Source organism: Aspergillus ruber, assembly GCF_000600275.1.
Source record: "Aspergillus ruber CBS 135680 unplaced genomic scaffold scaffold00008, whole genome shotgun sequence".
Classification (NCBI taxonomy): Eukaryota; Fungi; Ascomycota; class Eurotiomycetes; order Eurotiales; family Aspergillaceae; genus Aspergillus; species Aspergillus ruber.
The window spans coordinates 484,391-506,718 of record NW_024467304.1 but is presented as its reverse complement, the minus strand read 5'-3'; the positions used below and the strand labels follow the sequence as shown (position 1 = coordinate 506,718).

General features: G+C 49.7%; 12 protein-coding genes across 12 annotated transcripts; 5 read left to right on the top strand and 7 right to left on the bottom strand.

The window, feature by feature from the left end:
* Window positions 1–311: 311 nt before the first annotated feature.
* EURHEDRAFT_354501 (TRAPP III-specific subunit 85 family protein) lies at window positions 312–2,980 on the top strand. Its single transcript, XM_040778454.1, has 2 exons — window positions 312–1,621; window positions 1,704–2,980. The coding sequence occupies exons 1-2, from the start codon at window positions 541–543 to the stop codon at window positions 2,861–2,863; spliced, it is 2,241 nt and encodes a 746-aa protein (XP_040640216.1). The 5' UTR covers window positions 312–540; the 3' UTR covers window positions 2,864–2,980.
* A 117-nt stretch (window positions 2,981–3,097) lies between these two features.
* On the bottom strand, window positions 3,098–4,722 carry EURHEDRAFT_514372 (uncharacterized protein; the record flags this gene model as incomplete). Its single annotated transcript, XM_040786262.1, has 2 exons — window positions 3,098–4,207; window positions 4,264–4,722. The coding sequence occupies 2 exons, from the start codon at window positions 4,720–4,722 to the stop codon at window positions 3,098–3,100; spliced, it is 1,569 nt and encodes a 522-aa protein (XP_040640215.1).
* Window positions 4,723–5,061: 339 nt separating this feature from the next.
* On the top strand, window positions 5,062–6,731 carry EURHEDRAFT_453351 (putative vacuolar sorting protein SNF7 family protein; the record flags this gene model as incomplete). Its single annotated transcript, XM_040784112.1, has 5 exons — window positions 5,062–5,111; window positions 5,192–5,438; window positions 5,514–5,735; window positions 5,788–5,982; window positions 6,051–6,731. The coding sequence occupies 5 exons, from the start codon at window positions 5,062–5,064 to the stop codon at window positions 6,729–6,731; spliced, it is 1,395 nt and encodes a 464-aa protein (XP_040640214.1).
* A 109-nt stretch (window positions 6,732–6,840) lies between these two features.
* Window positions 6,841–8,268, bottom strand: rad18 (E3 ubiquitin-protein ligase RAD18; the record flags this gene model as incomplete). Its single annotated transcript, XM_040778855.1, has 3 exons — window positions 6,841–7,498; window positions 7,558–7,678; window positions 7,731–8,268. 3 exons carry the CDS (start codon window positions 8,266–8,268, stop codon window positions 6,841–6,843), a joined length of 1,317 nt encoding a protein of 438 aa, XP_040640213.1.
* A 160-nt stretch (window positions 8,269–8,428) lies between these two features.
* On the bottom strand, window positions 8,429–9,575 carry EURHEDRAFT_529937 (uncharacterized protein). Its single transcript, XM_040787131.1, has 5 exons — window positions 9,389–9,575; window positions 9,223–9,276; window positions 8,947–9,075; window positions 8,733–8,902; window positions 8,429–8,640 (listed from the first exon to the last, which is right to left on the bottom strand). The coding sequence occupies exons 1-5, from the start codon at window positions 9,462–9,464 to the stop codon at window positions 8,554–8,556; spliced, it is 516 nt and encodes a 171-aa protein (XP_040640212.1). The 5' UTR covers window positions 9,465–9,575; the 3' UTR covers window positions 8,429–8,553.
* Window positions 9,576–9,734: 159 nt separating this feature from the next.
* On the top strand, window positions 9,735–11,582 carry EURHEDRAFT_497611 (uncharacterized protein). Its single transcript, XM_040785702.1, has 8 exons — window positions 9,735–9,802; window positions 9,865–9,920; window positions 9,972–10,219; window positions 10,275–10,453; window positions 10,519–10,815; window positions 10,870–10,894; window positions 10,952–11,107; window positions 11,171–11,582. The coding sequence occupies exons 1-8, from the start codon at window positions 9,746–9,748 to the stop codon at window positions 11,509–11,511; spliced, it is 1,359 nt and encodes a 452-aa protein (XP_040640211.1). The 5' UTR covers window positions 9,735–9,745; the 3' UTR covers window positions 11,512–11,582.
* A 354-nt stretch (window positions 11,583–11,936) lies between these two features.
* Window positions 11,937–13,693, top strand: EURHEDRAFT_453170 (glycoside hydrolase family 125 protein; the record flags this gene model as incomplete). The annotated part of the gene is made up of 3 exons (XM_040784099.1): window positions 11,937–12,070; window positions 12,146–13,365; window positions 13,425–13,693. 3 exons carry the CDS (start codon window positions 11,937–11,939, stop codon window positions 13,691–13,693), a joined length of 1,623 nt encoding a protein of 540 aa, XP_040640210.1.
* Window positions 13,694–13,838: 145 nt separating this feature from the next.
* Window positions 13,839–15,366, bottom strand: pex12 (ubiquitin-protein ligase peroxin 12; the record flags this gene model as incomplete). The annotated part of the gene is made up of 2 exons (XM_040780100.1): window positions 13,839–15,232; window positions 15,309–15,366. The coding sequence occupies 2 exons, from the start codon at window positions 15,364–15,366 to the stop codon at window positions 13,839–13,841; spliced, it is 1,452 nt and encodes a 483-aa protein (XP_040640209.1).
* A 187-nt stretch (window positions 15,367–15,553) lies between these two features.
* On the bottom strand, window positions 15,554–16,753 carry EURHEDRAFT_411028 (uncharacterized protein). The gene has a single exon (XM_040781506.1). The coding sequence runs from the start codon at window positions 16,723–16,725 to the stop codon at window positions 15,772–15,774; it is 954 nt and encodes a 317-aa protein (XP_040640208.1). The 5' UTR covers window positions 16,726–16,753; the 3' UTR covers window positions 15,554–15,771.
* A 216-nt stretch (window positions 16,754–16,969) lies between these two features.
* EURHEDRAFT_452941 (ribosome-binding protein NMD3) lies at window positions 16,970–18,605 on the top strand (the record flags this gene model as incomplete). Its single annotated transcript, XM_040784076.1, has 2 exons — window positions 16,970–17,034; window positions 17,096–18,605. 2 exons carry the CDS (start codon window positions 16,970–16,972, stop codon window positions 18,603–18,605), a joined length of 1,575 nt encoding a protein of 524 aa, XP_040640207.1.
* An 89-nt stretch (window positions 18,606–18,694) lies between these two features.
* EURHEDRAFT_411026 (RNA-binding ATPase activator ESF2) lies at window positions 18,695–19,924 on the bottom strand. The gene has a single exon (XM_040781505.1). The coding sequence runs from the start codon at window positions 19,867–19,869 to the stop codon at window positions 18,781–18,783; it is 1,089 nt and encodes a 362-aa protein (XP_040640206.1). The 5' UTR covers window positions 19,870–19,924; the 3' UTR covers window positions 18,695–18,780.
* Window positions 19,925–20,451: 527 nt separating this feature from the next.
* Window positions 20,452–21,711, bottom strand: EURHEDRAFT_453012 (coenzyme A transporter; the record flags this gene model as incomplete). The annotated part of the gene is made up of 2 exons (XM_040784083.1): window positions 20,452–21,432; window positions 21,484–21,711. 2 exons carry the CDS (start codon window positions 21,709–21,711, stop codon window positions 20,452–20,454), a joined length of 1,209 nt encoding a protein of 402 aa, XP_040640205.1.
* Window positions 21,712–22,328: the final 617 nt, after the last annotated feature.

The following is a 22,328-nucleotide window of genomic DNA, read 5'->3' as shown; positions in this document are numbered from 1 at the left end:
GGGCAGGTAAGCGGGACAATGCGCTGAGAACACAACACAGGCGACATTCAACGAAAAATCGGATAGTCTGGGATCTCAGCATAGACTGCAGCCATAAGTAAAAAGCGACAATCGCGTATTGAAGCTCACTATATTAATTGGAGTTGGGACAAGAGCAAGAGAAACAGCCGATCCAGAAGATCACCGCCTTCTGCCTTCTTGGTATGACTTTTCCTACATTGTGTCATACACCATAAAAAGAAGAGACCAAAGGTGTCAAGGCATAGAATTAATCTTTCGACTCCATAAAGATCCAGTGGTATAATTATTTCTGGCCATGGTGGATTTGCGCTGTCATTTATGAGCCGCTTGTTTTCTGCCACTTTGACTTGGCCCATGATCTCAACGGCCTCTCCTCCATTCCACTAACATCACCCCTCTTATAGCTTCGTTCTCTCGCCCTAACCGTCCCATATCTTAATCTCACGGCTTCCGCTAGTCGATGGGCTCTACGGGTTCGTATTTCTTCTTTGAATCCTTATCAGAATCCATCCGGTGTCCATGACATCGCCCGGAGATGCTCCTCCGGTCAAACCTCCGCCGTCCTTCTCCCCCGGCGTGCCGCGTGTCGCATCCAAGGCAAGGTACCCAGACCAACGCCGCGATTCATCTCCCGCTCTAGGTTCTACTTCAGATTTGGCGGGGTCGAGGATTAACACCTCCCCTACCCCGCCGCTCTCAGCCACGACCGCTGACCTTCCGATCCGGATTGCTTCGCCGCACGCGAGATCTGTGAGGTCGATTACGCCCCAATTAACACGGTCAACGCTGGGTTCGCCGCTGGAGGGACGGTTTGAGGGCTCCGAGGATATCAGGTCTCTGATCGCGCGCGCGTTCTCTCCTGTGGTCGCAGTCTACGCTTCCGCGGATACCGATGAATTGGTCAGGCAGAAAGGTTTCAAGGGAGGTTTCTGGGAGTTGATTCGACCTTTTGGAGAGGATGTTCATGGGAAGGTTGTTATAAGGGATATCATCGGGGCAGGCCATGGTTGGGAGGATTATGGGGTTCATTTTGTTGATTTAGGGGGGGTGGTACAGAATCGGAGTCCGGGTCAAGATTCGTCTCCTCTGGCGCAGGTGGAGGAGGTGCTAGAACGGCAGCTTAATTCAGCAGATGATCCTCTGGTAGGGTCAGTGCAACCGAATGATGTCCTGGGTATGCCGTCAACGTCCTCGATATACAAATTCTTTTTACGTCAACTCCTATCTGCTTCCCCCGTGAGTTCGCATGAGACCTTCCGACATCCGGTGGCATGCGTGATTGCAATAAGTTCGCGCAATACCGCTCCGCTTGAGTCGCTTAGACAGCTGTATGCAGATACGAGCAATGGCGACAAAAAGATGCCGCCTTGGGTTCATTCCGAATTCCTTCGCTACTATGTGTTGGTCCATGACGAGGACCGTGATGATATCACGGAGTCGACCAAACTTTACGATCAAATGAAGCGGCATTTTGGGCTCCATTGTCATCTTCTTAGGCTTCGGAGTAATCAATGCGTCGTTACGGATGATGACAGTGTTCGGGTGCCTGAATGCGAATGGCTATCGCCATCGGAGCATCTTCAAGGTGTGGGCCAAACAGGTAAGTCAGCATGTTATTCTACTTGACTACAATATGATGACAATTTTCCGTTATCTAGAGCTCTTAGTCGATTTGGACGCAGACGGTGTCCCCTACCTCTTCGACTCTGATGTTATGGCAATTAAAACATTTGTTCGAGAACTCGTGGCTCAATCGGTGATTCCGTTCATGGAGAACAGAGTTGCCGTCTGGAACGACCAGGTGGCATCCCGAAGGCGTGGTCTTAGTGGGCGTTTCATGTCCTTATCACGACGATGGACTGGTTTTGGAGCTGGCTCCAGATCCAGTTTCGCAGGTTCTGGGTCAGGCGGAGTGAGTGGGAATTACGATGCAGTACATGGATTCTACAAACCCGATACTCCGGAGGCAATACTACGAAAACTGGCTGATTTCGCTTTCATGCTCCGTGATTGGAAGCTGTCTGCATCGACATACGAGCTCGTGCGGTCAGATTATGGCAACGACAAGGCATGGAGATACCATGCTGGCGCTCACGAGATGTGCGCAGTGAGCATGCTTCTCAATCCGCTTGCAATTTCAGGCAAAACCAAGCTCGAAACCGTTGATCAAATGCTAGAAACAGCATGTTACTCCTATCTCACGAGATGCTCCGACGCAACTAATGGCCTACGCTGTCTCACTTTGGCCATTGAACTCCTCAAATCACGCGGGGGCTCAGCAACAGAAAGCGCAACCCGATGGGCTATGCGGGCCATGGACATAGGGTTAGTAGGCTCAATTGGCCAAATCCTTTTCAGCGAGAGAGTGTCAGCGTGCTACGCGTCCAAGGTAGGGCTAGGATCAGGCGTGTGGAAACAGGGGTCGCGGCGCAGAAAAGCCGGGATGTGGAGTGTCTTCGCCGCGGACCTCTGGCTCAAAAACAGGAAACCCGCATTGGCCTCCGCATCTCTTGAAGAGGCTGAACGTCTTTACGCCGATGTCCTTGATACAGACGGCGTATTCCCCATGCCGGAAATGCAAAGCTTCATCGACAACTTACGACATGCAATCAGGGTCCAGTATCTCGGAGCCAGAGGGTTGGACACCGATGAATATGCAGATGACAGCACAGCGCCGTTGGAGACCCAGGCGACTGAAGAAACAAGCGAGAAACTTGACAAACGCAGCCACCGCAGATCACTTATGGGTATCCCGAATTCGACAGATCCTGGAAGTCTCAATCCGCCACCGGTGACGAGGGAGAATGAGACACCATCGCATGATGATTTTGAACGGGCTTAGCCTAGGGATTTATTTGATTTGAGGTGTATTTCGGCGTATGGTAGGAATATAGTTTATATAATCTTGGGTGAATGATTGCTTTTCATCGAGTATCAGTCTCGGATTACACTTTTTATTGTACTATCGGCTGGTGAGATGGCAATAGTCTGGCTCTACTGGGCAGAAATGGGGAATCTACGTTCTAATTTCAGCAAATACATTGCTGACTTGGGTAATATGCAATAGGATTAGTGGCTAGTTCGTTCCCTTCACCCCAAAGGCCAACCGAAGCTCGTGGTCGTATTTTTTTTTATCAGAGAGCTTCTTTGCGACGAACTTCCCCGCATTCTTCGCCCAGAAAAAGGGCATGATCTCACCTACTTCCTCAGGCTTGTGCTTGGAGAACCAAGGCTGCTGGATGTGTTTGTAGAATAGCTTGAAGAGACCCGTCGGGCTGGTGATAGCCAGAGTATACCAGAAAGTCCCCCTCGACCAGGCATCTTCCATAACTCTGGACAGCCGTGGCATCGTTCTGTCCGTTGGCATTTTCCTCTCCTCGGTCGCCATCACGGCCATTAGCTCCGTACGATGGGAGTCATATTCTTCTGGGTCCATGGAGTCCACGGGTTTATTGGTTAGCCAGTAAGGAGGCTCAACCATCTCAATTGGCCGCGAACATGCCCATTCGAGATCGACCAAGCATGTTATATGCCAATCATCATCAACAAAGATATTGCTCTGATGAAGATCCGTCAAAGAAAAGACAAAAGGACCCCGGCAGTGTTCTCGACGGAAGAATAGTGGTAATGTTGTTCGCATTCCTGCCAGTGCTGACATTTGATAGCCAGCGTCCGGTACGTTCAATACTGCATTAGGCTGGTTTTTGAGGCGGTTGTCGTGGACTCTAAGTAGATCATATAGATATGATTCAACTGTGGAATATGTGAAGTCGCGAGGCATGTCGGTTGGGATTCTCTCGTTTTCCAAGCCTTGGATTTCAACTGATAATGGACGATTGTTTAAAGAAAGATACCCGTCACTGTTTACGACGAATGAACCGATTCGTGGCAATGGTATTCGACTGATACTTAGAAGGATGCGTGAGAGGTCTTGAAAGAAGTTGGTCCGTAATTCTATGTCGTCGTGTTTTTTAAACCAGGTTTTTGAGAGCATAGTTCCTTGACGTTCCTCAATCTTCTCGATCAATATATACCCAGCACCGATCACGCCATCGAGAGAAATGTGTCTTCTGTTTAAGGGGCGAACATATGGTGTGGGCACAGGGTAGCCAAGCCAAGATAACAATTGACGGCGTAGAAGCTGGAACCAGCGGCTTATAGTGGGCAGGTACTCAACCCGAGTGAACTTAATTGACCATGTTAGTACATCTTATAAGCTGCAGAAGGTAGCTGGCACTATACAGTTTCACCACTTGACATAGCAAAGCCGTATAATTGTGGGATAGGCACATCCGGACAATTCTCTTCGAGCCATGCATAAGCACCAGCCTCACACTGGATTTTCTCATCTCCATTCCCAGGTTGAAATTCCTCTCCAACACGGTAAGGAAGAGGAAAGCGCATCAAGACGTCGCTCCCTAGCTGCCGCCTGTCCTTCCAATCACTGATAGTGACTGGGATACAGACATTGAAACTGCCGCAGTACCAATTTTCCATATCTGCCACATGACACACTTTGGTTGATTTCAAACCCAGATGCTGAGCAACAACTCGCTTCATCCATGCCCGTCTGCTCTCGAGATGAGCAAAAAATCGGTCCCGCTTGTCATAGTAGTCCAATTGGTGGAGGATATTGATTTCTTGTGACTTTGCGAATGAATAAGTAATGTCCTCTTTCAGAAGATGGCGGGTTTTTGACATAATGGAAGATAACTTGGCATGGGGAGGAATTGAGAGTGCCCACCCCTAGAGATGGCGGTCTTTATATAAAAAAAAATTAGCTGTAACCATTGTCCAATGAGGCCGAGTTCTGGGGTTGTTGGTCGCATACTAACGACTATTATCACGTGACGGCGCTTCTTATCGGATAGACGATCACCGCCAGCGACGGGATCATCGTTTGTTGTCATCTGGGTCGACAGAGTCTAAACATCAGACTGGAGCTTCAGGGGATGACACCTTATACACGCATATATTTAATCGCCCTGCATCGAGATTACAGTGTGTCTGCAACTCGAGAAACGATTTCCTAGTCAAAGGATGAGCGATCTACTCAACTACATCCTTGCCCATGAGGATGCATTCCGAAAGTACGATACCTTAACGCTGTGATATCGCATGCTATATAAGAGAATGGAAGAGCTAACTGGGTCAATTTGAAAACGTGCAGAAACCGCCTACCCTCACTTTATTCTGACTTCACGCTACAAAAGACAACGAACCCGGACGGCTACGCGGTCAATGTGGGGGCGTGGGAACAAGCATTGATAAAGGCTGCGAGGCAGGGGTATATTTCTCGGGGCACAGGGTCAGGCCAGGTAAAAACAAACCACCTGGTCTTGAAGGCAAATGAATCCCTTCTGCGGGATCTGGAGATACCGGAATTGGGACAGCCGGTTGCGCTTGGTACGGTGGTTGTACGTATTTTCGTCTTCATGGCTGTGCTTCCGACGGTTGGTTTCTATGGATTTGTTCTAACGAGCTATGTATAGGATGAAGCAGTTGAGAAGCGGACTATGGTCCCATTGCAGGTATACAGAACCAGCGGGGCAAGTCTACGGAAAAAGGGATGGATTGATCCAGGGACTTTGAGCCCGTGGAATGTCATGAGCTGGGGTATGAAGCAGTTACGGGGAATTGTTGTTGGTTCAGATGGCTTGGACTCCGCAGCACCGTTGCGAGGACAGGAATTGGTCCTTGTCGAGAATCTGCAGGTGAGTGAGGTGTTTGTTGAACAGTATTGGACGAAGTCTGATCTCAAGACAGGAGGCGGCAAGCCGAGTGGTAAAGCAAGCCACAGCTCAGGCTTCGTCAAAGATGGACCTCGTAAATTCTAGAGAGGGGTTCATGAACGAATATGCGGGAATACTGGATGCAGGCGTCGATTTGTCCGAAACAGATTTTGATGTTCTATTGCTCTATTTATCCCGCGACAGCGGTTCTATTGCCTATGATGGCAAGGTGAGCTATCTATGCTTTATAATACACGAATCGGGAATAGAATGAAGCGCTGATATGCAAGAAAAAAGACGATCAAGTTTAGACCAACACCGGATACACCAACTGAAATTACCCAGCAGGATACAACAATTGCGTCTATTAAGACACTCATGTGGACCATGATCAAACAAGCGGATGCTTTAGAAGTGAAGATTGCCGAGTTAACTGCGACTGCAAAGACGGCGCTGAATAACAAAAATCGGATCTCGGCACTTTCTGCGGTGCGCTCCAAAAAGCTTGCTGAGCACAATTTACAGCGCAGATTCGACACCCTGGCACAGCTGGAGGAAGTCTATTCCAGGATCGAACAGGCTACAGACCAGGTAGAGTATATCCGTGTGATGGAAGCAAGCACAGGTGTCCTCCGAGGGCTTAATACTCAAGTCGGCGACGCAGCCAAGATCGACGAGGTCGTGGATGAGTTGCGAGAGGAGATGTCCAAGGTGGACGAAGTTGGAAATATCATGAGTGAAGCTGGTCCCGAGATTGATGAGACTGAGATCGACGACGAACTTGAAGCCCTTGAGCATAAGGACCAGGAGGCCAAGGACGAAGAAGAGGCGGAAGAAACCCGCAAGAAGCTTACCGAACTGGAAAGCTTGGAACGGACTACCAAAGAGGCTGCGCGACCAGAACGGGATTTGGATTCGGCACTAACGGACAGGCTCTCGCAAATGTCGGTCGAGGATGTTCCCGGTGCTGCCCATTAGCCCCATGCATAGAAGCACTAGCTATCCAGTGATTCAATGCCCATGGACTTAGTCGGCTAGTCTGATGACATTGCACCTGATGCGGCAAGGATCTCGTGCGCATCGAGCATCATGGCAGTCCCATTGGAAGATCTACATAGCCATTTTCTGTTGGTTGACTTTGGTTCCCGATCCCATTCATGTTGAGAGGAGCTATTTGCGAGTCTCCTAATTCCGGCACTTCGCCTACCACACATGGTCCTTCCGCTGGTCGCTCGGAAATGGGTGTCGCGTCACGTCCAGGGTTTGGTGCCATTTCAGGCTCATTCGAATCGACTGGCCCTTGAGAAATTGTGCCACGGACAGCATCATTCTTTTTTCTCGCGTTTGCGATCAATTGCTTGAAGTCATCACCGTGGCTAGTGGACCACGCCGCCTTATCGAAAGACTTGTCCATGATTGTGGAATCGTGAGATGACGGATTTGCATTACCACCTTGTGTTCGTTCCCAAGCATCCAATTCGCGCAACAACTCCCATTTCGTTTTAGGCCACTTCGAGTCACAATTGGCGTTCCACAAGTTCATCCATTCTGTATGACGCCTCTGGAGTAGCTGCCGAGGACCCATGTTGGGAATTCCAAGATCTTTCAGTTTTTTTCGGAGGACGCCTTCTTTCAGTATAGAATAGTTAATGGCAGGAAGCCTTTCGGGCTTTTCATTGACTGTATTTCTGGTTGCAGTGGTTCTAGTTTGTCTGCGTGCAACCGGTGACATGGGCTGTAGGGACCTATAGGACATATCCCAGTTAGGCCAGTCGTAAAGTAGCCCGTAAGAAGGGAAACGTACCCATATGACATTTTCTTTGGGGGAGCTGGATCTTTCCCACAAGATTCATCTTCAAGGTGTGAGAAGACAGCTTCATTTTTCATCCGTCGATTGCATATTGGACATGCGACCAACCCGTCATCTGAAAAATGTTAAAACCAAGTTGCAGGCACACACGTCGCCCATGAACGTACCTGGCGAGAAACCTTCATCTTGACTATCCTCGACCAAGTCCACCGTAGCAGGATGTTTCGCCGTGGTAGGCTGTGACGGATTATCCACCTGTCTGCTCTGAGACCGGGTCACGATACCCTCCGCACCAAACTCCGACGCGTCCTCCCCTTCTATCTGCGATGACCCAATCTTCCGCTTCTTGAACAAAGGCTCATCGGACACCTCGCGACGGTCAAGCGCACCATCCCTAGCCTTCCTCGCCAGCTCCAGCACGCTGGGACGAGCATTCTGAAAGGCCTCCAAAAGTTCCTGAACGACCCAGTTGCGCCGCAACTTTGTCTCCTGATCAGAGCTCCGACACACGGGGCATTTCCCTTCCGTACTTAAGCACCGACGTATACACAATGAGCAGAAGGTATGGCTGCAAGAGGTAATCACGGGGTTGTCGAAAAAGTCCTTGCAGACCTGGCAGCGGAGGGACGATTCGAGCGGCGCGAGAAGCGACAACGGCGTGTCTAGCCAGTCGGTGGAGTCGGGGATGTCAAACGAGGCGTCCATTGAGTTCGTTCACCTCATGTGATCTTATGTTCGACGATGGAATAAGAAATGCTTGGTTGATGCGGGGAAATCCGAGAGGTCTCGTTCCTCGAACCTACTTGTAGTCGCGACTTGGAGATTGAGCGAGAGGTGCCAAGACCAAATGACTAATGCGCGTTAAGTGGCACACGTCGGTGGCCATAGCCCTACGGTCTTCATGGTGATTCTATTACTGTCCTTTTAGCGACTAAATTCAAGATTATGTACATATCTGTCGTTCCATGCATCAATGTCAAGTGTTTTGGTTCATCCTGGACAAAATGTGATGTAAGAGTTGACCGTTAGCGAGTTCAGAGCTCTATCAGAAACCAATTCCTCAAGACATTGATTTCCCTCTTATCCAAGAAGCTACTTGACATCACCAACTGTTCAGACCACATCGTATTGATGTTGTGAATTCTCAGTGTTCAGGGTACCACCCGCACATTCCTAAACAAAAAAAACCCAGATAAATGTCCGTCATCGCCAACTATGATATTGTGGGCTCTAAAATCTCCGTGAGTCAATGTGAGTCTGTGAGAACGCTGTCGTAGTTTATTTGCCTCTAGCAAGGTCTTCTCAAATTCCGCTCGAGTCGTGAGTCCACGGGATGAAGCTGGGCCAAGAAATGGTTGTAGAATTCCTCGGTTGGAAAGAAACCCATGATATGGTGAGGAACTCGTGGAATTCGAATAGCGGTCCCAATCAGTGAGCAAATGAAGTACTCATCTGGTGGAGGCCATTTATACATAACATTTACGCATTGCTTTAGCTCTTCCAGCCACGCTCCTCGGCGTCAGCGTCCAATGTTTCATCGAAATCGACAAGACAAATTCCAGGCAACCTCATCATCAAAGTTGAAAACACCTGCAGTCCACCAAGGTACCCAAAAGATAAAAAGTGTTGCCCACAAGATATAAATTTAATAACAGACACCCCCAGCATCTCTCGCCATTTTTATGGCTGCCGCTTCTTCAATGCTCGCCCGGTCTGTTCATTTCAAAACGAGTCCAGATGACAGCTCCAAAATGTGGAGGTTAGAGAAGATGCCAAACTAGGAGCAATACCATCTTGGAAAACGAATTAGTGCTCTGTGGACGACTTCCCAGGTGGAAAGAGAGTACCTTCCTGGTATATGGGGGTACTGGAGGCGTAGTGCTCGATAGTGGATACTGCATTGGTCGCGGCCAGGTAAAGTCCGGCCGTAGGATGGATGGAATCAGATGCTATCCCATTTTCGAAGGCAAACAGTCTCCATCAGCAAAGGATTTGCAAGAAGAATCTAGAGGAACACTGGAAGTCAAGTAACAAAGAATCAAATCTCGTCCTTGATTAATTCACCGTAAAGGGTAAAATTACTTTGATGCCGGATCAGGAAAAATTAGCTCCGTTCCGAAAGTGGTTATAGACTTCCGACGCGTTGCGCGACAGGAAGCGAACAAGAACACAGCAAACGACCATGGCCGTCGATTCGAAGAAGTATCTAGCAGAAAATGTCCTCAATGAGCGTCGGACTGTATGCATTAACTTATATTTGCCACATTTTGTTTTGTTACCTCGAGCTAAGCAGTATGGCAGGTCACTTATCGGTTACTGAGTCGCGTTCTGAAGGTTCACAGCCATGTCGCCAAACGGTACGTGGCATGTATACCAATTGAGTACTCAATATACTAATTGTACAAAAGAATCTTATACGACTTCCATCACAATGAAAACTCGAAGAAAACGAACAGCGTGAACGCGACCTACGTCATTACAGGCGCGCAGCACCCGCCTGAACCTCCTGCGACAAACGGGAATTCCCACGAATCTGACGGCGATGATATTATGCAAAGCAGTCCCTATATAAGTAGTTCCATGCCGAATCAGGATGCCGACGCCGACACGGTTACAACCTCATCTATCATACTGGTGCGCGAGGAGGACTTGGAAGGTAATATGGCGGGCGATATCTCGGGTACTGTTCTCGTGGCTGACGGCACATATAGATGCAAAATTGACATTCCGGTCAATCTCTTCTATTCACGTATACAGTCTCCAGCCCGCGGCATTGCAGGATCTTAATATCTTGACGGATGTCAGCCGTGAGACACTGGCCACCTACGCTCATGAGGATCCGCTAGAATATGGGAAACAGTGGGGAATGATTCAGAACCAGAACGTCAAGGTATACTGCAACCATTCTATGGGGTTTGCACCATATATGGAACCCAATGCTGATATCCATTATAGCGGAGAACAGGAGCACGACCGCCGCCGCCAGCGGCATCAACTAAAGCACCTTCCAACATAACAGTACCCGCAAAGCGACCTTTACAAAATGATCCTCCTAAACCTGAACCCTCCAAAAACGAGACCGTCGAGCAGAAACAACCGCCGCAGAAGGAAATCAGCCAGCCGCCATCAAAACCTACAGCACAGCCAGCCCCATTGAAGAAAGAAAAGGGCAACCTATTCAGCTCATTCGCGAAGACAAAACCAAAGCAGAAAAAGGAAGAAGCAGCACCTGCGGCCTCGGGTGCAGAGTCGGTCAGTGCAAACAATTGACATCCAATGCAGTACAGATGGCTAACAGCTATATAGGCCGCAGCCAGTGGCGCAGAAGATTGTAAGTAAACCACATAATGATCTTCATAGTGCCCCAACAGCAACTGACATGTGGCAGTGAATCTGGGTGATGCTTCTGAGGAAGAGCCCGAAGAGCTTTTCCCCGACAGCGGAAAACCGGCGTCTACAAGTAACCGTGAATCTAGGAAAGAAAGGGAAGAAAGGCTGAAGAAGATGATGGAGGATGATGACGATGAAGAACAAGGAAATGATGGTAAGGCTGAATAATAACAGCGCTTCGCCAAAGCTCAAACTTACTAACTCGACTCTTCTACAGCGGATGAAGAAATGCCCGACATCGCCGAGCCTGAAGAAGAACTAGAAGAGCCGGCACCTCTTGATGAACCTCTTCCACTGCCTGAGAAGCAGGAACTCAAGGAAGAAGTCACCGTGCAAGGAGGCCGTCGACGAGGTAAACGGCAGGTGATGAAAAAGAAGACCGTTAAGGATGAGGAGGGATACCTTGTGACTCGCGAGGAACCCTCCTGGGAGTCATTCTCCGAGGATGAGCCTGCAGCACCGCCGCCCAAGAAGAAGCCGGCCATGAATGTACCCAAGGTCAAGCCTGGCACAAAGCCTGGGCAAGGCAGTATCATGTCCTTCTTTGGGAAGAAATGATACAATGTCAATATCTTAATACGAAAAGGATAGATGTATATTAACATATGCACAGTCAAACTCAAGTACCTACATCTTGACTTTTCAATGCCACGATACTAGCGTAGACTTTTCTGATGAATGTTCGAAAGAGGAAATGCGGAGAGATTGCGGGGATTTGGGGAAAGTGCCGATTTCGAGATTAACCGCACGAGGTCTTACTCTCTTCTATCCTTTCACTGACTGCAGTGTTTCGGCCTCGCGCACTTCCCTTAATTTTCATCTTTCTCGGGATATTTTCTTTTCTTCAACTTTGGTGTGGAATGCAGTGGAAGGACAATAAGCTGACTTCTCCGGATCGCAACTGCATGCGGAGTACAACACCAATTTCCGACATTTATCTCTTACAAAACTAAATTTATTCCTGATTCCTGTACTCCTGCAAAATGACCATCACATCGATTCTCGTTCTGGCACTGGCCGTCAGCTGGGGAGCTGATGCTACTGCAGGACATCGCGATAACGCTGTAATTTTGCGACGAGATTGTCCGGACTACACCTCATACTCCGCGGCTAAGCAGTAAGTACTCCCTTCGCAAAATATACAATACAGAGTGCCAAGAGACGTGACGGTTAACCCAGTCGCTCGTTGCAGTCCCCCCTACAGTGACGGTTCTCTGAACCTCCCCTTCCAACGACCGGCCCAAGAATGTCGCACTTTCATCTCGCCAGCAGTCGAGCAAGTTATAGAAGACATTACCTCGAACATAGTGGATAATGATCTGGCTCAGCTGTTTCGAAATGCTTTCCCGAACACCCTCGATACAACTGTGAGGTGGCACGCAAACAGCAATAACTCAACGACAGACCCATCACTATCAACAAAGCATAAGAGGGAGGATTCACAGTGGCAAGGTCCCCAAACATTTGTCGTAACTGGAGATATCAACGCGGAATGGCTGCGCGATTCTACGAACCAGTTATCGGGTTATCAAGCCCTGGCTAAGCAAGACCCGAATCTGCAGTCGCTTATTTTGGGTGCCATTAACACGCAGGCTGAGTTTGTTATTCAGTCTCCCTATTGCAATGCTTTCCAACCACCTCCACCTAGTGGATTGAGCCCTGTAACAAGCTCGCAAAAAGACACAGTCCATCCAGAATACGATCCCTCGGTGGTCTTTGAATGCAAGTACGAGCTTGACTCTCTGGCTAGCTTCCTGGCGCTGGGCACAGAGTTTTACGAAAACACAGGATCTACTGAATTCCTGACAAGTCGCTGGTACAAGGCCCTTGACACACTCTTATCGGTTCTGGATGCACAATCACAGCCAACTTTCAACGGGCAGAACCAGCATGTTGCCAACCAATACACGTTCCAGCGTCAGACCAACACAGGCACAGAAACTCTCAACCTGGATGGAGTAGGAAACCCATTGAATGGTGAAACTGGCTTGATTCGAAGCGCCTTCCGGCCTAGTGATGACGCAACTATCTTCGGTTTCTTCATTCCCCCAAACGCGATGATGGCCGTTCAACTGCAGAAGACAGCCACAGCGATCCAGGCAGCAGGAGGACATGCAGATCTAGTCTCGAAGCTCCAGCAACGAGGACAGAAGCTACAACAAGCAGTATGGGAGCATGGTGTCGTGCATCATGCTAAATATGGCCGTGTTTTCGCGTTTGAGGTGGATGGGTACGGGTCCCAGCTTCTAATGGACGATGCCAACATCCCTTCATTGCTCTCGCTGCCTCTGTTGGATTTTGTCGACAAGAATGACACCATTTATACCAATACTCGTAAGATGGTATTAGAGAAGGGCGGTAACCCATACTACTTGGTTGGTTCTGCGTTCAAGGGTATTGGTGGTCCTCACAGTATGTGTTTCTTCCAATCATTTTTTTCCATCTCGGCTAATAACACAATATCTATACAGTTGGCCTCGAAAATGCCTGGCCCATGTCCCTGCTTGTCCAAGCAATGACCTCCGACTCTGACTCGGAAATCAGAGAATGCATCAACCTTGTCCGCAACTCGAGTCTTCTCGGGCTCGTGCACGAGTCTATCAACGTGAATGATATCAACAAATACACCAGATCATGGTTTGCATGGGCAAATTCGGTATTCGCGCAAACGATTCTCAAAATCGCGGCAGAGAAGCCGTATATAATCTTTGGGGATGGGGCCGAGCCTTACATCCTCTGATGGTATACAGTTTGCATACTCTCAACGAAGAAGCGTGCTTTTAACCGATGCAATAGGGCAATTTAGTCTAATTAATCATATGCTAAATTAATACATCGTGGTATCCACATTATAAGACATGCTGTTTACATATAAAAGAAAAAGCTCATATCAAGACCCGTCTCAATCCCTCCGTTCCACTCAACACTCTCCTACCAGTGATAGGGCACCGGCCCCTTCCACTTTCCCATTGACCATGCCGACCATCCTGCCCCTTCGAATTCTCCGCCTCCGCATTCTCATCTTCGGCATCTTCATCATCCCAAGCCGCACCAGAACTCTCCTTATTCATGAAATCAATCTGTCGCTGATGCTCTCCATTAAGCCAATGGAAGACACAAACATAGCAAAACACATATCCCGTCTGGGATGCAGTCGGATTCGCAAGCTCACTCAAGCAAATGGGACAAGTACCAGCATTTTCCGAATCCGCGGTAGGCAGAGGGACAGTGAAAATCGGCAGGTACGAAGAAGCAGAAATAGGTGGTTGACGGGGACGAGGGGATTTGAGGGCTGGCTTGATGTCCCTTCCACCGGCAGCGGCTTTCTCTTTCTCTTCTTCTGCTTTCTTTCTCTGCTCGATTATCTTCTTCTTGTCGAATGGGGTGATCATACCTTCTACCACGGGGGCGGGAAGGTCGATCACGTCTGTTGCCTTGCGGGCGAGTTGGCGCGTGAAGTCGCTGGCGTGCCACCATTCGAGGAACTTCAGAGCAAAGATAGATGCTGGGAGGAAGTAGCGTAGGGATGCGAGGATTTGGGGGTAAAGGTTCTGCGGGCTTAGCAGGCCCAAGAGGCCAGATCCTGGGCGCGCACCGCTTCCTGGCTTGGTTTCCAATGTCTTCGCGATCGCGCGATGGTCCGCCCCTCCCAGTCGTCGAATCCGGGTCCCAATGAGCCAGAGGAACGGCGACGAGTACTTCGTGTTATCGAAGAGGTACGCCAGGTTGAACGCGATAACGGAGAAGTAATACGCTGCGTTAACACTCGGGTACACATTCCTCAAGAACCACTTGTAATAACAAAACAACCGCTGCTTAATAGACGGGTTGTGAGGCAACTCATCGCTGGGGTTATATCGCGGCCCGCCACTCATAACCAGCGACGCCTGCGGCGCGGCATGAATATCGTACCCCTCATCCAATTTCCTCTTCAAATACGGAATTCCGACCATAACGAACAAGTTCTTCCACACATCCGACGTGCGCAGCTTGAGCGTTTCGCGGACGGGCGCGGCAGCACCCATTTGTGCGCGTGGAATCTCGCCATTCTTGGTTAAGAGGACGCGTTCGCGCTTGAGGGAGTAGAAGTTCTCTGTGAAGGAGCCGCCGAATGTGCGGAGGTAGTAGCGTTCGACTATTAGCGAGAGGAGGGCGTAGACTTCGTCGTAAGAGTTAAGGATTCGAAGGAGGTAGCGTGGGTGGCGGTGAGTCGCGACGGCGAGGATGTAGCGGATTGAAGGGGGGAGGAGATCTGATAGTTGTTGTTCGGCAAGTAGCTCTGTATTATTGAGTCTGTTAGCAATGTCTTCTTATTGACCGAGATCCAATCGATTATCACGGGATATTGCTCTTACCGAAAAGGGACGGCTTGAGCTCGTCAAACTCCTGCTGAAGGTTGGGCAGATACTCCATATTGGCGATAGAAACTGCCACTCATCCTCCTCCAGCGTTAAATCTTGAAAAAGTAGGATAGGGGAGATATGGCAGTAGAGATGAAGAGGTGAAGATCCCCGGACTGTGACTGACGTTGGGCTCGGAGCGGAGTTGCAGCCGAGGCTCATCGGAGTCGGTGACGGACGACTACTAGACTAGTAAAGACCATGCAAGGACAAGCATTTATAAGGTATAAAGATACAGTCATGGATATCATTACATAGACAATTGGAGTTTATTATACAAAAAGGGGGTGTCAAAACATTCACGCATCACAAGTCGTTTTAGAAGTGTGGGCTCCCAGGGGAATGACAGCTTCCAGAATCCGAAGCCGCTAGATGTCCGAGGCTATGATGCTCTGAGCAAGCGTAAACGCTGCTCGCATCACTGGGACTGGCTCTGTTGTGTCGCCTCATTCTCTGCCCCAGATGCATTTGCAGCCTCCAATTCACGCTGCTTCTGTCTCCTGGCCCGGTCCAAGTTCCCCTGCCACAAGCCATCAAGATCGACTTCAGTTCTCTTATCTTCCGTGAACATTTGTACCACAACTCTAGTCCCCGCATTGATGGCACCAAACCCTTCAAAGCCTTGGAAATCCTCTTGTTCCACGACAGGGGCCTCCTCAACCACGCCAGCATTTACGCAGATCCAACCGGTAGTGATACCATCATCCTTTTCATCCGTGATTGCTCCAGATTGACTCGCGATGCGGGCCCGACGGGCCTTCCGTCGAAGTTTGATTTTAAGTTCGTTTCGACCTAGCAGTCCATCTGCGTACGGTGAGAGCTTGTAAGTGCTCCGTAGCCAGCGACATAGACGATCCGCGGCGACATTAAGATGTTTCACGCTGCGAGCAGTACCGATGATCATAATGACATTGGCGCCGAGGGCTGGTGGAGTTTCAAGGTGCCGCAGATCAAACAATTTCAAATTGTCCAGACCCAGGTCTTTGAATGTGTGTTCGAGAAGAGTAGGGAGTATGGCTGGTGGGTCCTCTGGCAGTTCTGGCAGGTGGTCTCGCGACAATACTGGTTGCGACTCCGCAATCGGGGTTTCTTCTTGCAAATACCATGGAACATGCCGTGATGGCGCAGGCATCTCATTGTCAATGTGTGTATCCTTATCGCTTGGAGCTGGAGGAGGTGACCCGGGGGGAATTGAAGGAACATCGGATCGAAGACAAGGCACTGAAGAAAAGGCCCTGGTATTCACATGGGTATATCTCGAAGGGGGCAAGCTGTGGCGAGGGATCGATGCACCGCAGAATGACGAGAATGTGCGAACAACGTCGCGGCGACAAGCGTGGCACAATGGCCCTCTCATCAATGCTTGATTCATGTTGACTTCTATGATTCTTCAATTTGTTGGCCGTTGAAATCCAAGGAAAACCTGATAGTATTTGAGGACAAACTATGCAAACAAAGCTGACTCAGAAGTTAGTCAAATACAAACATAACAAACAAAAAGTTTCCCGGCGGGGCAAAGCAACAGTGACAAATCCAGAAAATCTTGAGTCTTTCTTCATCATCTCAACTTTTGCTTCCATCTTGTGTCTGTCTGTCTTTACAGGATACTCGCAGACATGTCGATGGATCTGGATGATGCCCCGGTGCCCATTGCGGGTGGCCAACAGCCCGTTGCTGCGACGTACGTCCACATCTCTTTTTTTTTCTCTTTTACTTTACTAATTTCTTCTGCGATTCTCTAGTATCCTGTGTTGCAACTGCGGTGCCCCTATTGATGGAACTTCTTCAGCTGGTGCGCTTTGCCAGGACTGTGTCAGATTGACCGTGGACATTTCTCAAGGAATCCCGCGCGAGTCTGTTGTTCACATTTGCAAAGACTGTGAACGCTGGCTGCAACCACCCACCAGCTGGGTCAGCGCCGCCCCCGAATCGAAGGAACTACTCGCCCTTTGTTTGCGCAAACTTCGAGGCCTTAACCGAGTCCGAATTATCGATGCAGGATTTATCTGGACGGAACCCCACTCGAGACGTATCAAAGTGAAGATCACCATCCAGCAAGAGGCTTTCCAGGGTACCATCGTGCAGCACTCGTTTGAGGTGGAATATGTAGTCGCTACTCAGCAGTGTCCTGAGTGTGCCAAGTCGTACACTCACAACACATGGCAAGCGTCGGTGCAAGTTCGACAGAAGGTTCCTCACAAGCGGACGTTCCTTTTCCTCGAGCAGCTTATTCTCAAGAACAACGCCCACCAGAATACGGTCAACATCAAGGAAGCTAAGGATGGATTGGATTTTTATTACTCGCAGCGGAACCATGCGGAGAAGATGGTTGAGTTCTTGTCGTCTGTTGCCCCGTGCAAGTCGAAGAAGTCGGAACAACTGATCTCCATGGATGTACACACTTCCAACAAGTCCTACAAGTTCACTTTCTCCGTTGAATTGGTGCCTATTTGCAAGGACGACTTGGTGGCTCTCCCGATCAAATTGGCGAAGCAAATGGGTAACATCTCGCCCTTGACGCTTTGCCACCGTGTGGGCACGGCCGTCAACCTCATGGATCCCTGCACTCTTCAAACAGCAGAAGTCCCCACAGGAACCTACTGGCGCTCGCCATTCAACGCCCTTGCAGACGTGACGGAGTTGGTCGAATTCATTATCATGGATATCGAACCTGTCGGCCGTACAAACGGACGATACCACCTCGCAGAGGCAACCGTTGCGCGCGCCTCGGATCTGGGCTCGAACGATCAAACCTACTTCTGCCGAACCCACCTCGGTGGTATCTTCCACGTCGGGGACAGCGCGCTGGGATACCACTTGACCGGGAGCAACTTCAACGATGCCAACTTTGAAGCCATCGAGAATAGCAGCCGATATAGCTCCATGATCCCCGACGTTGTCCTTGTCAAGAAGCACTACGCCCGCAAGAAGAACAAGAAGACTCGCAACTGGCGTCTCAAGCGTATGGCCCGCGAGTACGAAGAGGAAGCCCTTGCGCAGAGCAACCAGCCCACGAACCGCAAGCAGGAGCAGGAGCGCGAGAAGCTCGAAGCGGACTATGAGATGTTCTTGCAGGATGTTGAGGAAGACCAGGAATTGCGGGGAACCCTTGACCTCTACAAGAACAGGAAAGCTGCTCCTGCTGAAGGTGATGGTATGGATGAGGATGAGAGCGATGACGAGGCGCCTAAGATCAACATGGATGAGCTGCTCGATGACTTTGACGAGTTGAATATGGACGATAAAGAATAAAAGAGAAAAAAAAAAAGAAAAAGGATATAGTCACGAAGCACATGGGGTTCTGGCGTTACGTGGTTTTACTGGGAATATCCAAAAGTTAGAGTACATATCCAGCATTGAATCAGTGGTTACATGCAATACTATATCCATAACAATAAGAACTCTGTACACAAGTAGATGAAAGGCATTAGAAAATCTTCCCCAACACCCTCTTCGTATCCTCCCCCAGCGCAGCAGCACCATCATCCTTCTCGATCCTATCCCTTGGCGTCTTAACCTCATTCTGCTTAAACAGCCTCCGAACATTCCCCTTCTTCCCCCCCTCATCAACATTCCCTCGCTCCTGCACCTTCTCCTCAGGTACATCCACCTCCGGCATCCTCCTCTTCTTTTCCTCACTCTTCCTGGCCATCCCATCTAAAACCCTCCCCTTCTCAACCCCCTCCACAAACACCTTCTCCTCCTTCTTCGCCCTCGCATCCTCAACCCTCCTCTTCGCTTCCCTCTCACTCCTCTCCCGCTGTACCTGCTCCATCAAATCCGCCCACTTAAACCCCCTCAAATACTTCATATTCCACACATCATCATGATACCAGCCACCCTTTTTCCCGCCCACGATGTTCGCATTTAGCGTCTCCGCGCATAGCTTCGCGGTCTTCTTGGATGCGAATTCCACCCATCCGTCGGAGTAGGTTTTGCGCTTGTTGGAGCGGCGCCGCGGCGCGGAGGCGGAGGGTATGGAAGGATTTAGGAAGACTCTTGTTATGGGTGAGAAACCGTATTTCTCTAGGAGCCCCTTTAAAGCAAAGGGACGCAGATAGGGAGGGAGGCTAGAGAAGTAGATGACGCCGGTTTTGTTCTTTTTAGGAGGCTTGCTTTTGTCGAGGGGTTTGGGTTTTAGGGGTTTCTCGGCTTTCGTGATTGTTGTTGTTGCGTCGAGGTATTTGGCATCTCCTTCGCTTTCGCGTTGTTCTCCGTATTCATCGTCGTCGTCCTGGTCCTCATCATCGTCATCGGTTTTGCGCTTGGTCTTCCCCTTGCCCTTCCTCGCTCGCGAAATCTTCTCATCTTCGTCATCCGATACCCCAGGGTCAGATTCTCTTTCCTCATCTTCGTCCCCACTAGCATCCAAAAACCCGCGCTTTGGCTCCGTCCGTCGCCGCTTCATACCCCGGCCTTTCGTCTCCTCCGCAGCTTCAGAGTCGTAACCGGCTTCGCTGCCTTCATCTTCGTCGGAGATGGGGTCGAGAAATTCGTTGCGCTTGCGGGTTGTCATTTTGCCTTTTCTTTTTATGATTTCCGGAGTGATTGGAAGAATATTGAGGTTGTCGAAATTTCTTGAAACTTTTTATCGTTTTTGCTTTCCGCTGCGATTGGCCGTTGATCCGTGCGGTGGCGATCACATGACTGTAATCGCATACAACTATATCTGTAAAATGTGCTATGTTGCTCAAAAATTCAATAATGGGCAAAATGCTGGATAAAGTATATATACTCCATATAATCTAACGGTGGCAAGGATAAAAATGAATTGTACAGGGTGCTCTGCCGATCTGTTCATACAGTCCGTACAGTGTACCGCTCTATACTGTACAATAAACCTATGTATCCCCCGCTGAGTATCCTTGATACTCCATGTATAGAAATAACACGTCCCTGCGCATATCCATCAGGCTATGTAGGTATCATGAAGCCTATCCCTGGCTCCTCTCATGCAAAAAGAAAGAGTCCATAACAACCAAAGACGCCGAAGCTTAGGATCTCAAAGGAATGAAAAAACAAGCGATGAAACAAAATAGATGATCAACCAACCGCTATGTGAAACAGACGGCCAAGTCCCATGCATACAGTCCTCCGTTTAAATTCCCAACCACCACTTAAATCGTTCATAAGCAAAGAAACCCGTGGCAACCATGGGCACAATCTTGATATACCCAATCGTTAGCCCGACAAAGAATCCACGAGATCCGCTCTCCATCCAAATTTTGCGAATCGTCTCGGCAATTCCCAGTCGGCGTCCATCTCCCACAGCACCTCCGACCTGCATCCGTCGTCGAATCACCTCAAGAGGATATGAGGACGTCTGGGATACCAGACCGGCAATGGCACCGGAGAACAGCTCCGCAGCCGCTGTTAATTGCGGCCGTCGGGTGCCCTTCTTGGTGTTGCCTTCAGATCCGGGTATTGTGGTGTAACGAGCGACACCTGGTAGGCGAAGCCAGTCGCCCACCGTGTCGTGTGTGAGGAAAGACATGCCTGCGTATGGCAGCATTCCGAGCATAGTTGGCGAGAATCCACGGTAGAAGTTGGCCAGGCCAGAGCTCGGGACCACCTTGTTCACAGTCGAAGACATCGTCTGTGCTGTCGCCGCCACCGGTGCGGAAGATACTGTCGCATTCTGTTTGCCTGGCGTAGAAGGCGTCGATATTCGTTCGTTATAGATCTGTTTAAAGGTATCGCCCAGGGATGACCGGGATGACTTCTTTGTCTCGAAGGCTAATCGTACCCGAATCAATTCCAACGGGTATGTGAAAAACACAGACGTAATCCCTGCCAAGCTCCCCGAAATAAGCCGGCGGAATGGTGTTTCTTGCTCTTGAGATGTGATCACAATCGCACGAATCTGTTCGTAGGCGAGGAACTTTATAGCGGCATAAGGGAAGATACGAAGCAGTGTCGCAGAATGGCCCTTGTAGAGACCCCGTGATCCTTCAAAACGATAAATATCCTTCATCGCCGCCGAAAGACCAAACCAGCTTCCGGTGTATTTCGCATATTGGGGGTTCGATGCTTGGAACAGGATCTTTACCCGGTCCAAGGGCGCAACCACTGTTTTCGCCTAGCATTGACAGTTAGCTCGTACTCCTATCAAAGCATCAGTCGCACTTACCGCACATCCCGCCAAACCCCCTGCATACCCGCTCCGCAGTACATAATCCAAACTCTGCTTATTCACCTCCTTTGCCTCCGCGCGGGTATCCTGCCTCGATCCTAACGACGCTCCTGATGTCCCTGACGACTCATCATCTATCGTGTTCGCTTGAGCGGTTGCCACCGTGGTCCCCTTATCGCCTGTGAAAGGCCTCCGGTCTGGTTTCGACTGTGTGGCGTGCTCCATCTGAGGAATTGTGGGGTTATGGATGGCGGAGGAATCAGCACGCTCATGGCCCGGAAAGGCGGCGGACATGAGCACAAGTGACGGCGAAATCAGTCGAGATTCGTTCCGTTACGTTCCGTGGGGTATGGTTAGAAAATAGGGTTGATCTTGTTCTTGTCCGGGGAAAGAATAATATGGAGAAATGAGGAGTGAGGAGTTCACGGGCTACCGGAAAAAGGCCATGGGGTAAAGTTCCCGAGGGCAACGATCCTCCCAGGCCACAAGGAGAGAGATAATAATAAGAATAAGCAAAGGCAACAAGCCCCTCCGAAATCAGATATCACTAAGATTAAGCCGAGAGTAGCCGTGGAATTGCTGGAGAGAGCGTTGGAGGGTGGAAAAGTTGACTGAGGCGCATTTCTTTCCGGCATGTGACGTCGTTCTGCAGCTTACGGCTCTGACGAGCCGATACCTGCCGGAACCTCCAGGCCGCCATCCCAATACCGTATTGTGACGCTCCGAGCGGCGAGGCGGTACTCGAAATTAATAATCGGCATGTGCTCATTGATAGAGAAATAGCTCACGTGAGGCGCTTCCAAAAACACTCGTACAGAGTATACAAAGTAACCAAATAGCGA

Bases quoted from the DNA above. Each gene is read 5' to 3' on its own strand.
- EURHEDRAFT_354501 (XM_040778454.1), top strand. From the start codon at position 541: ATGACATCGCCCGGAGATGCTCCTCCGGTCAAACCTCCGCCGTCCTTC. The intron at 1,622-1,703 runs GTAAGTCAGCAT...ATTTGGACGCAG, and splicing joins TCAAGGTGTGGGCCAAACAG to ACGGTGTCCCCTACCTCTTC.
- EURHEDRAFT_529937 (XM_040787131.1), bottom strand. From the start codon at position 9,464: ATGCAGTATCCACTATCGAGCACTACGCCTCCAGTACCCCCATATACC. The intron at 9,277-9,388 runs GTCGTCCACAGA...TGAAATGAACAG, and splicing joins ACTCTCTTTCCACCTGGGAA to ACCGGGCGAGCATTGAAGAA. The intron at 8,641-8,732 runs GTGCGGGTGGTA...CTTGGATAAGAG, and splicing joins GGTTTTTTTTGTTTAGGAAT to GGAAATCAATGTCTTGAGGA.
- EURHEDRAFT_497611 (XM_040785702.1), top strand. From the start codon at position 9,746: ATGGCCGTCGATTCGAAGAAGTATCTAGCAGAAAATGTCCTCAATGAG. The intron at 9,803-9,864 runs GTATGCATTAAC...GCAGTATGGCAG, and splicing joins TCCTCAATGAGCGTCGGACT to GTCACTTATCGGTTACTGAG. The intron at 9,921-9,971 runs GTACGTGGCATG...ATTGTACAAAAG, and splicing joins CACAGCCATGTCGCCAAACG to AATCTTATACGACTTCCATC.
- EURHEDRAFT_411028 (XM_040781506.1), bottom strand. From the start codon at position 16,725: ATGAATCAAGCATTGATGAGAGGGCCATTGTGCCACGCTTGTCGCCGC.
- EURHEDRAFT_411026 (XM_040781505.1), bottom strand. From the start codon at position 19,869: ATGACAACCCGCAAGCGCAACGAATTTCTCGACCCCATCTCCGACGAA.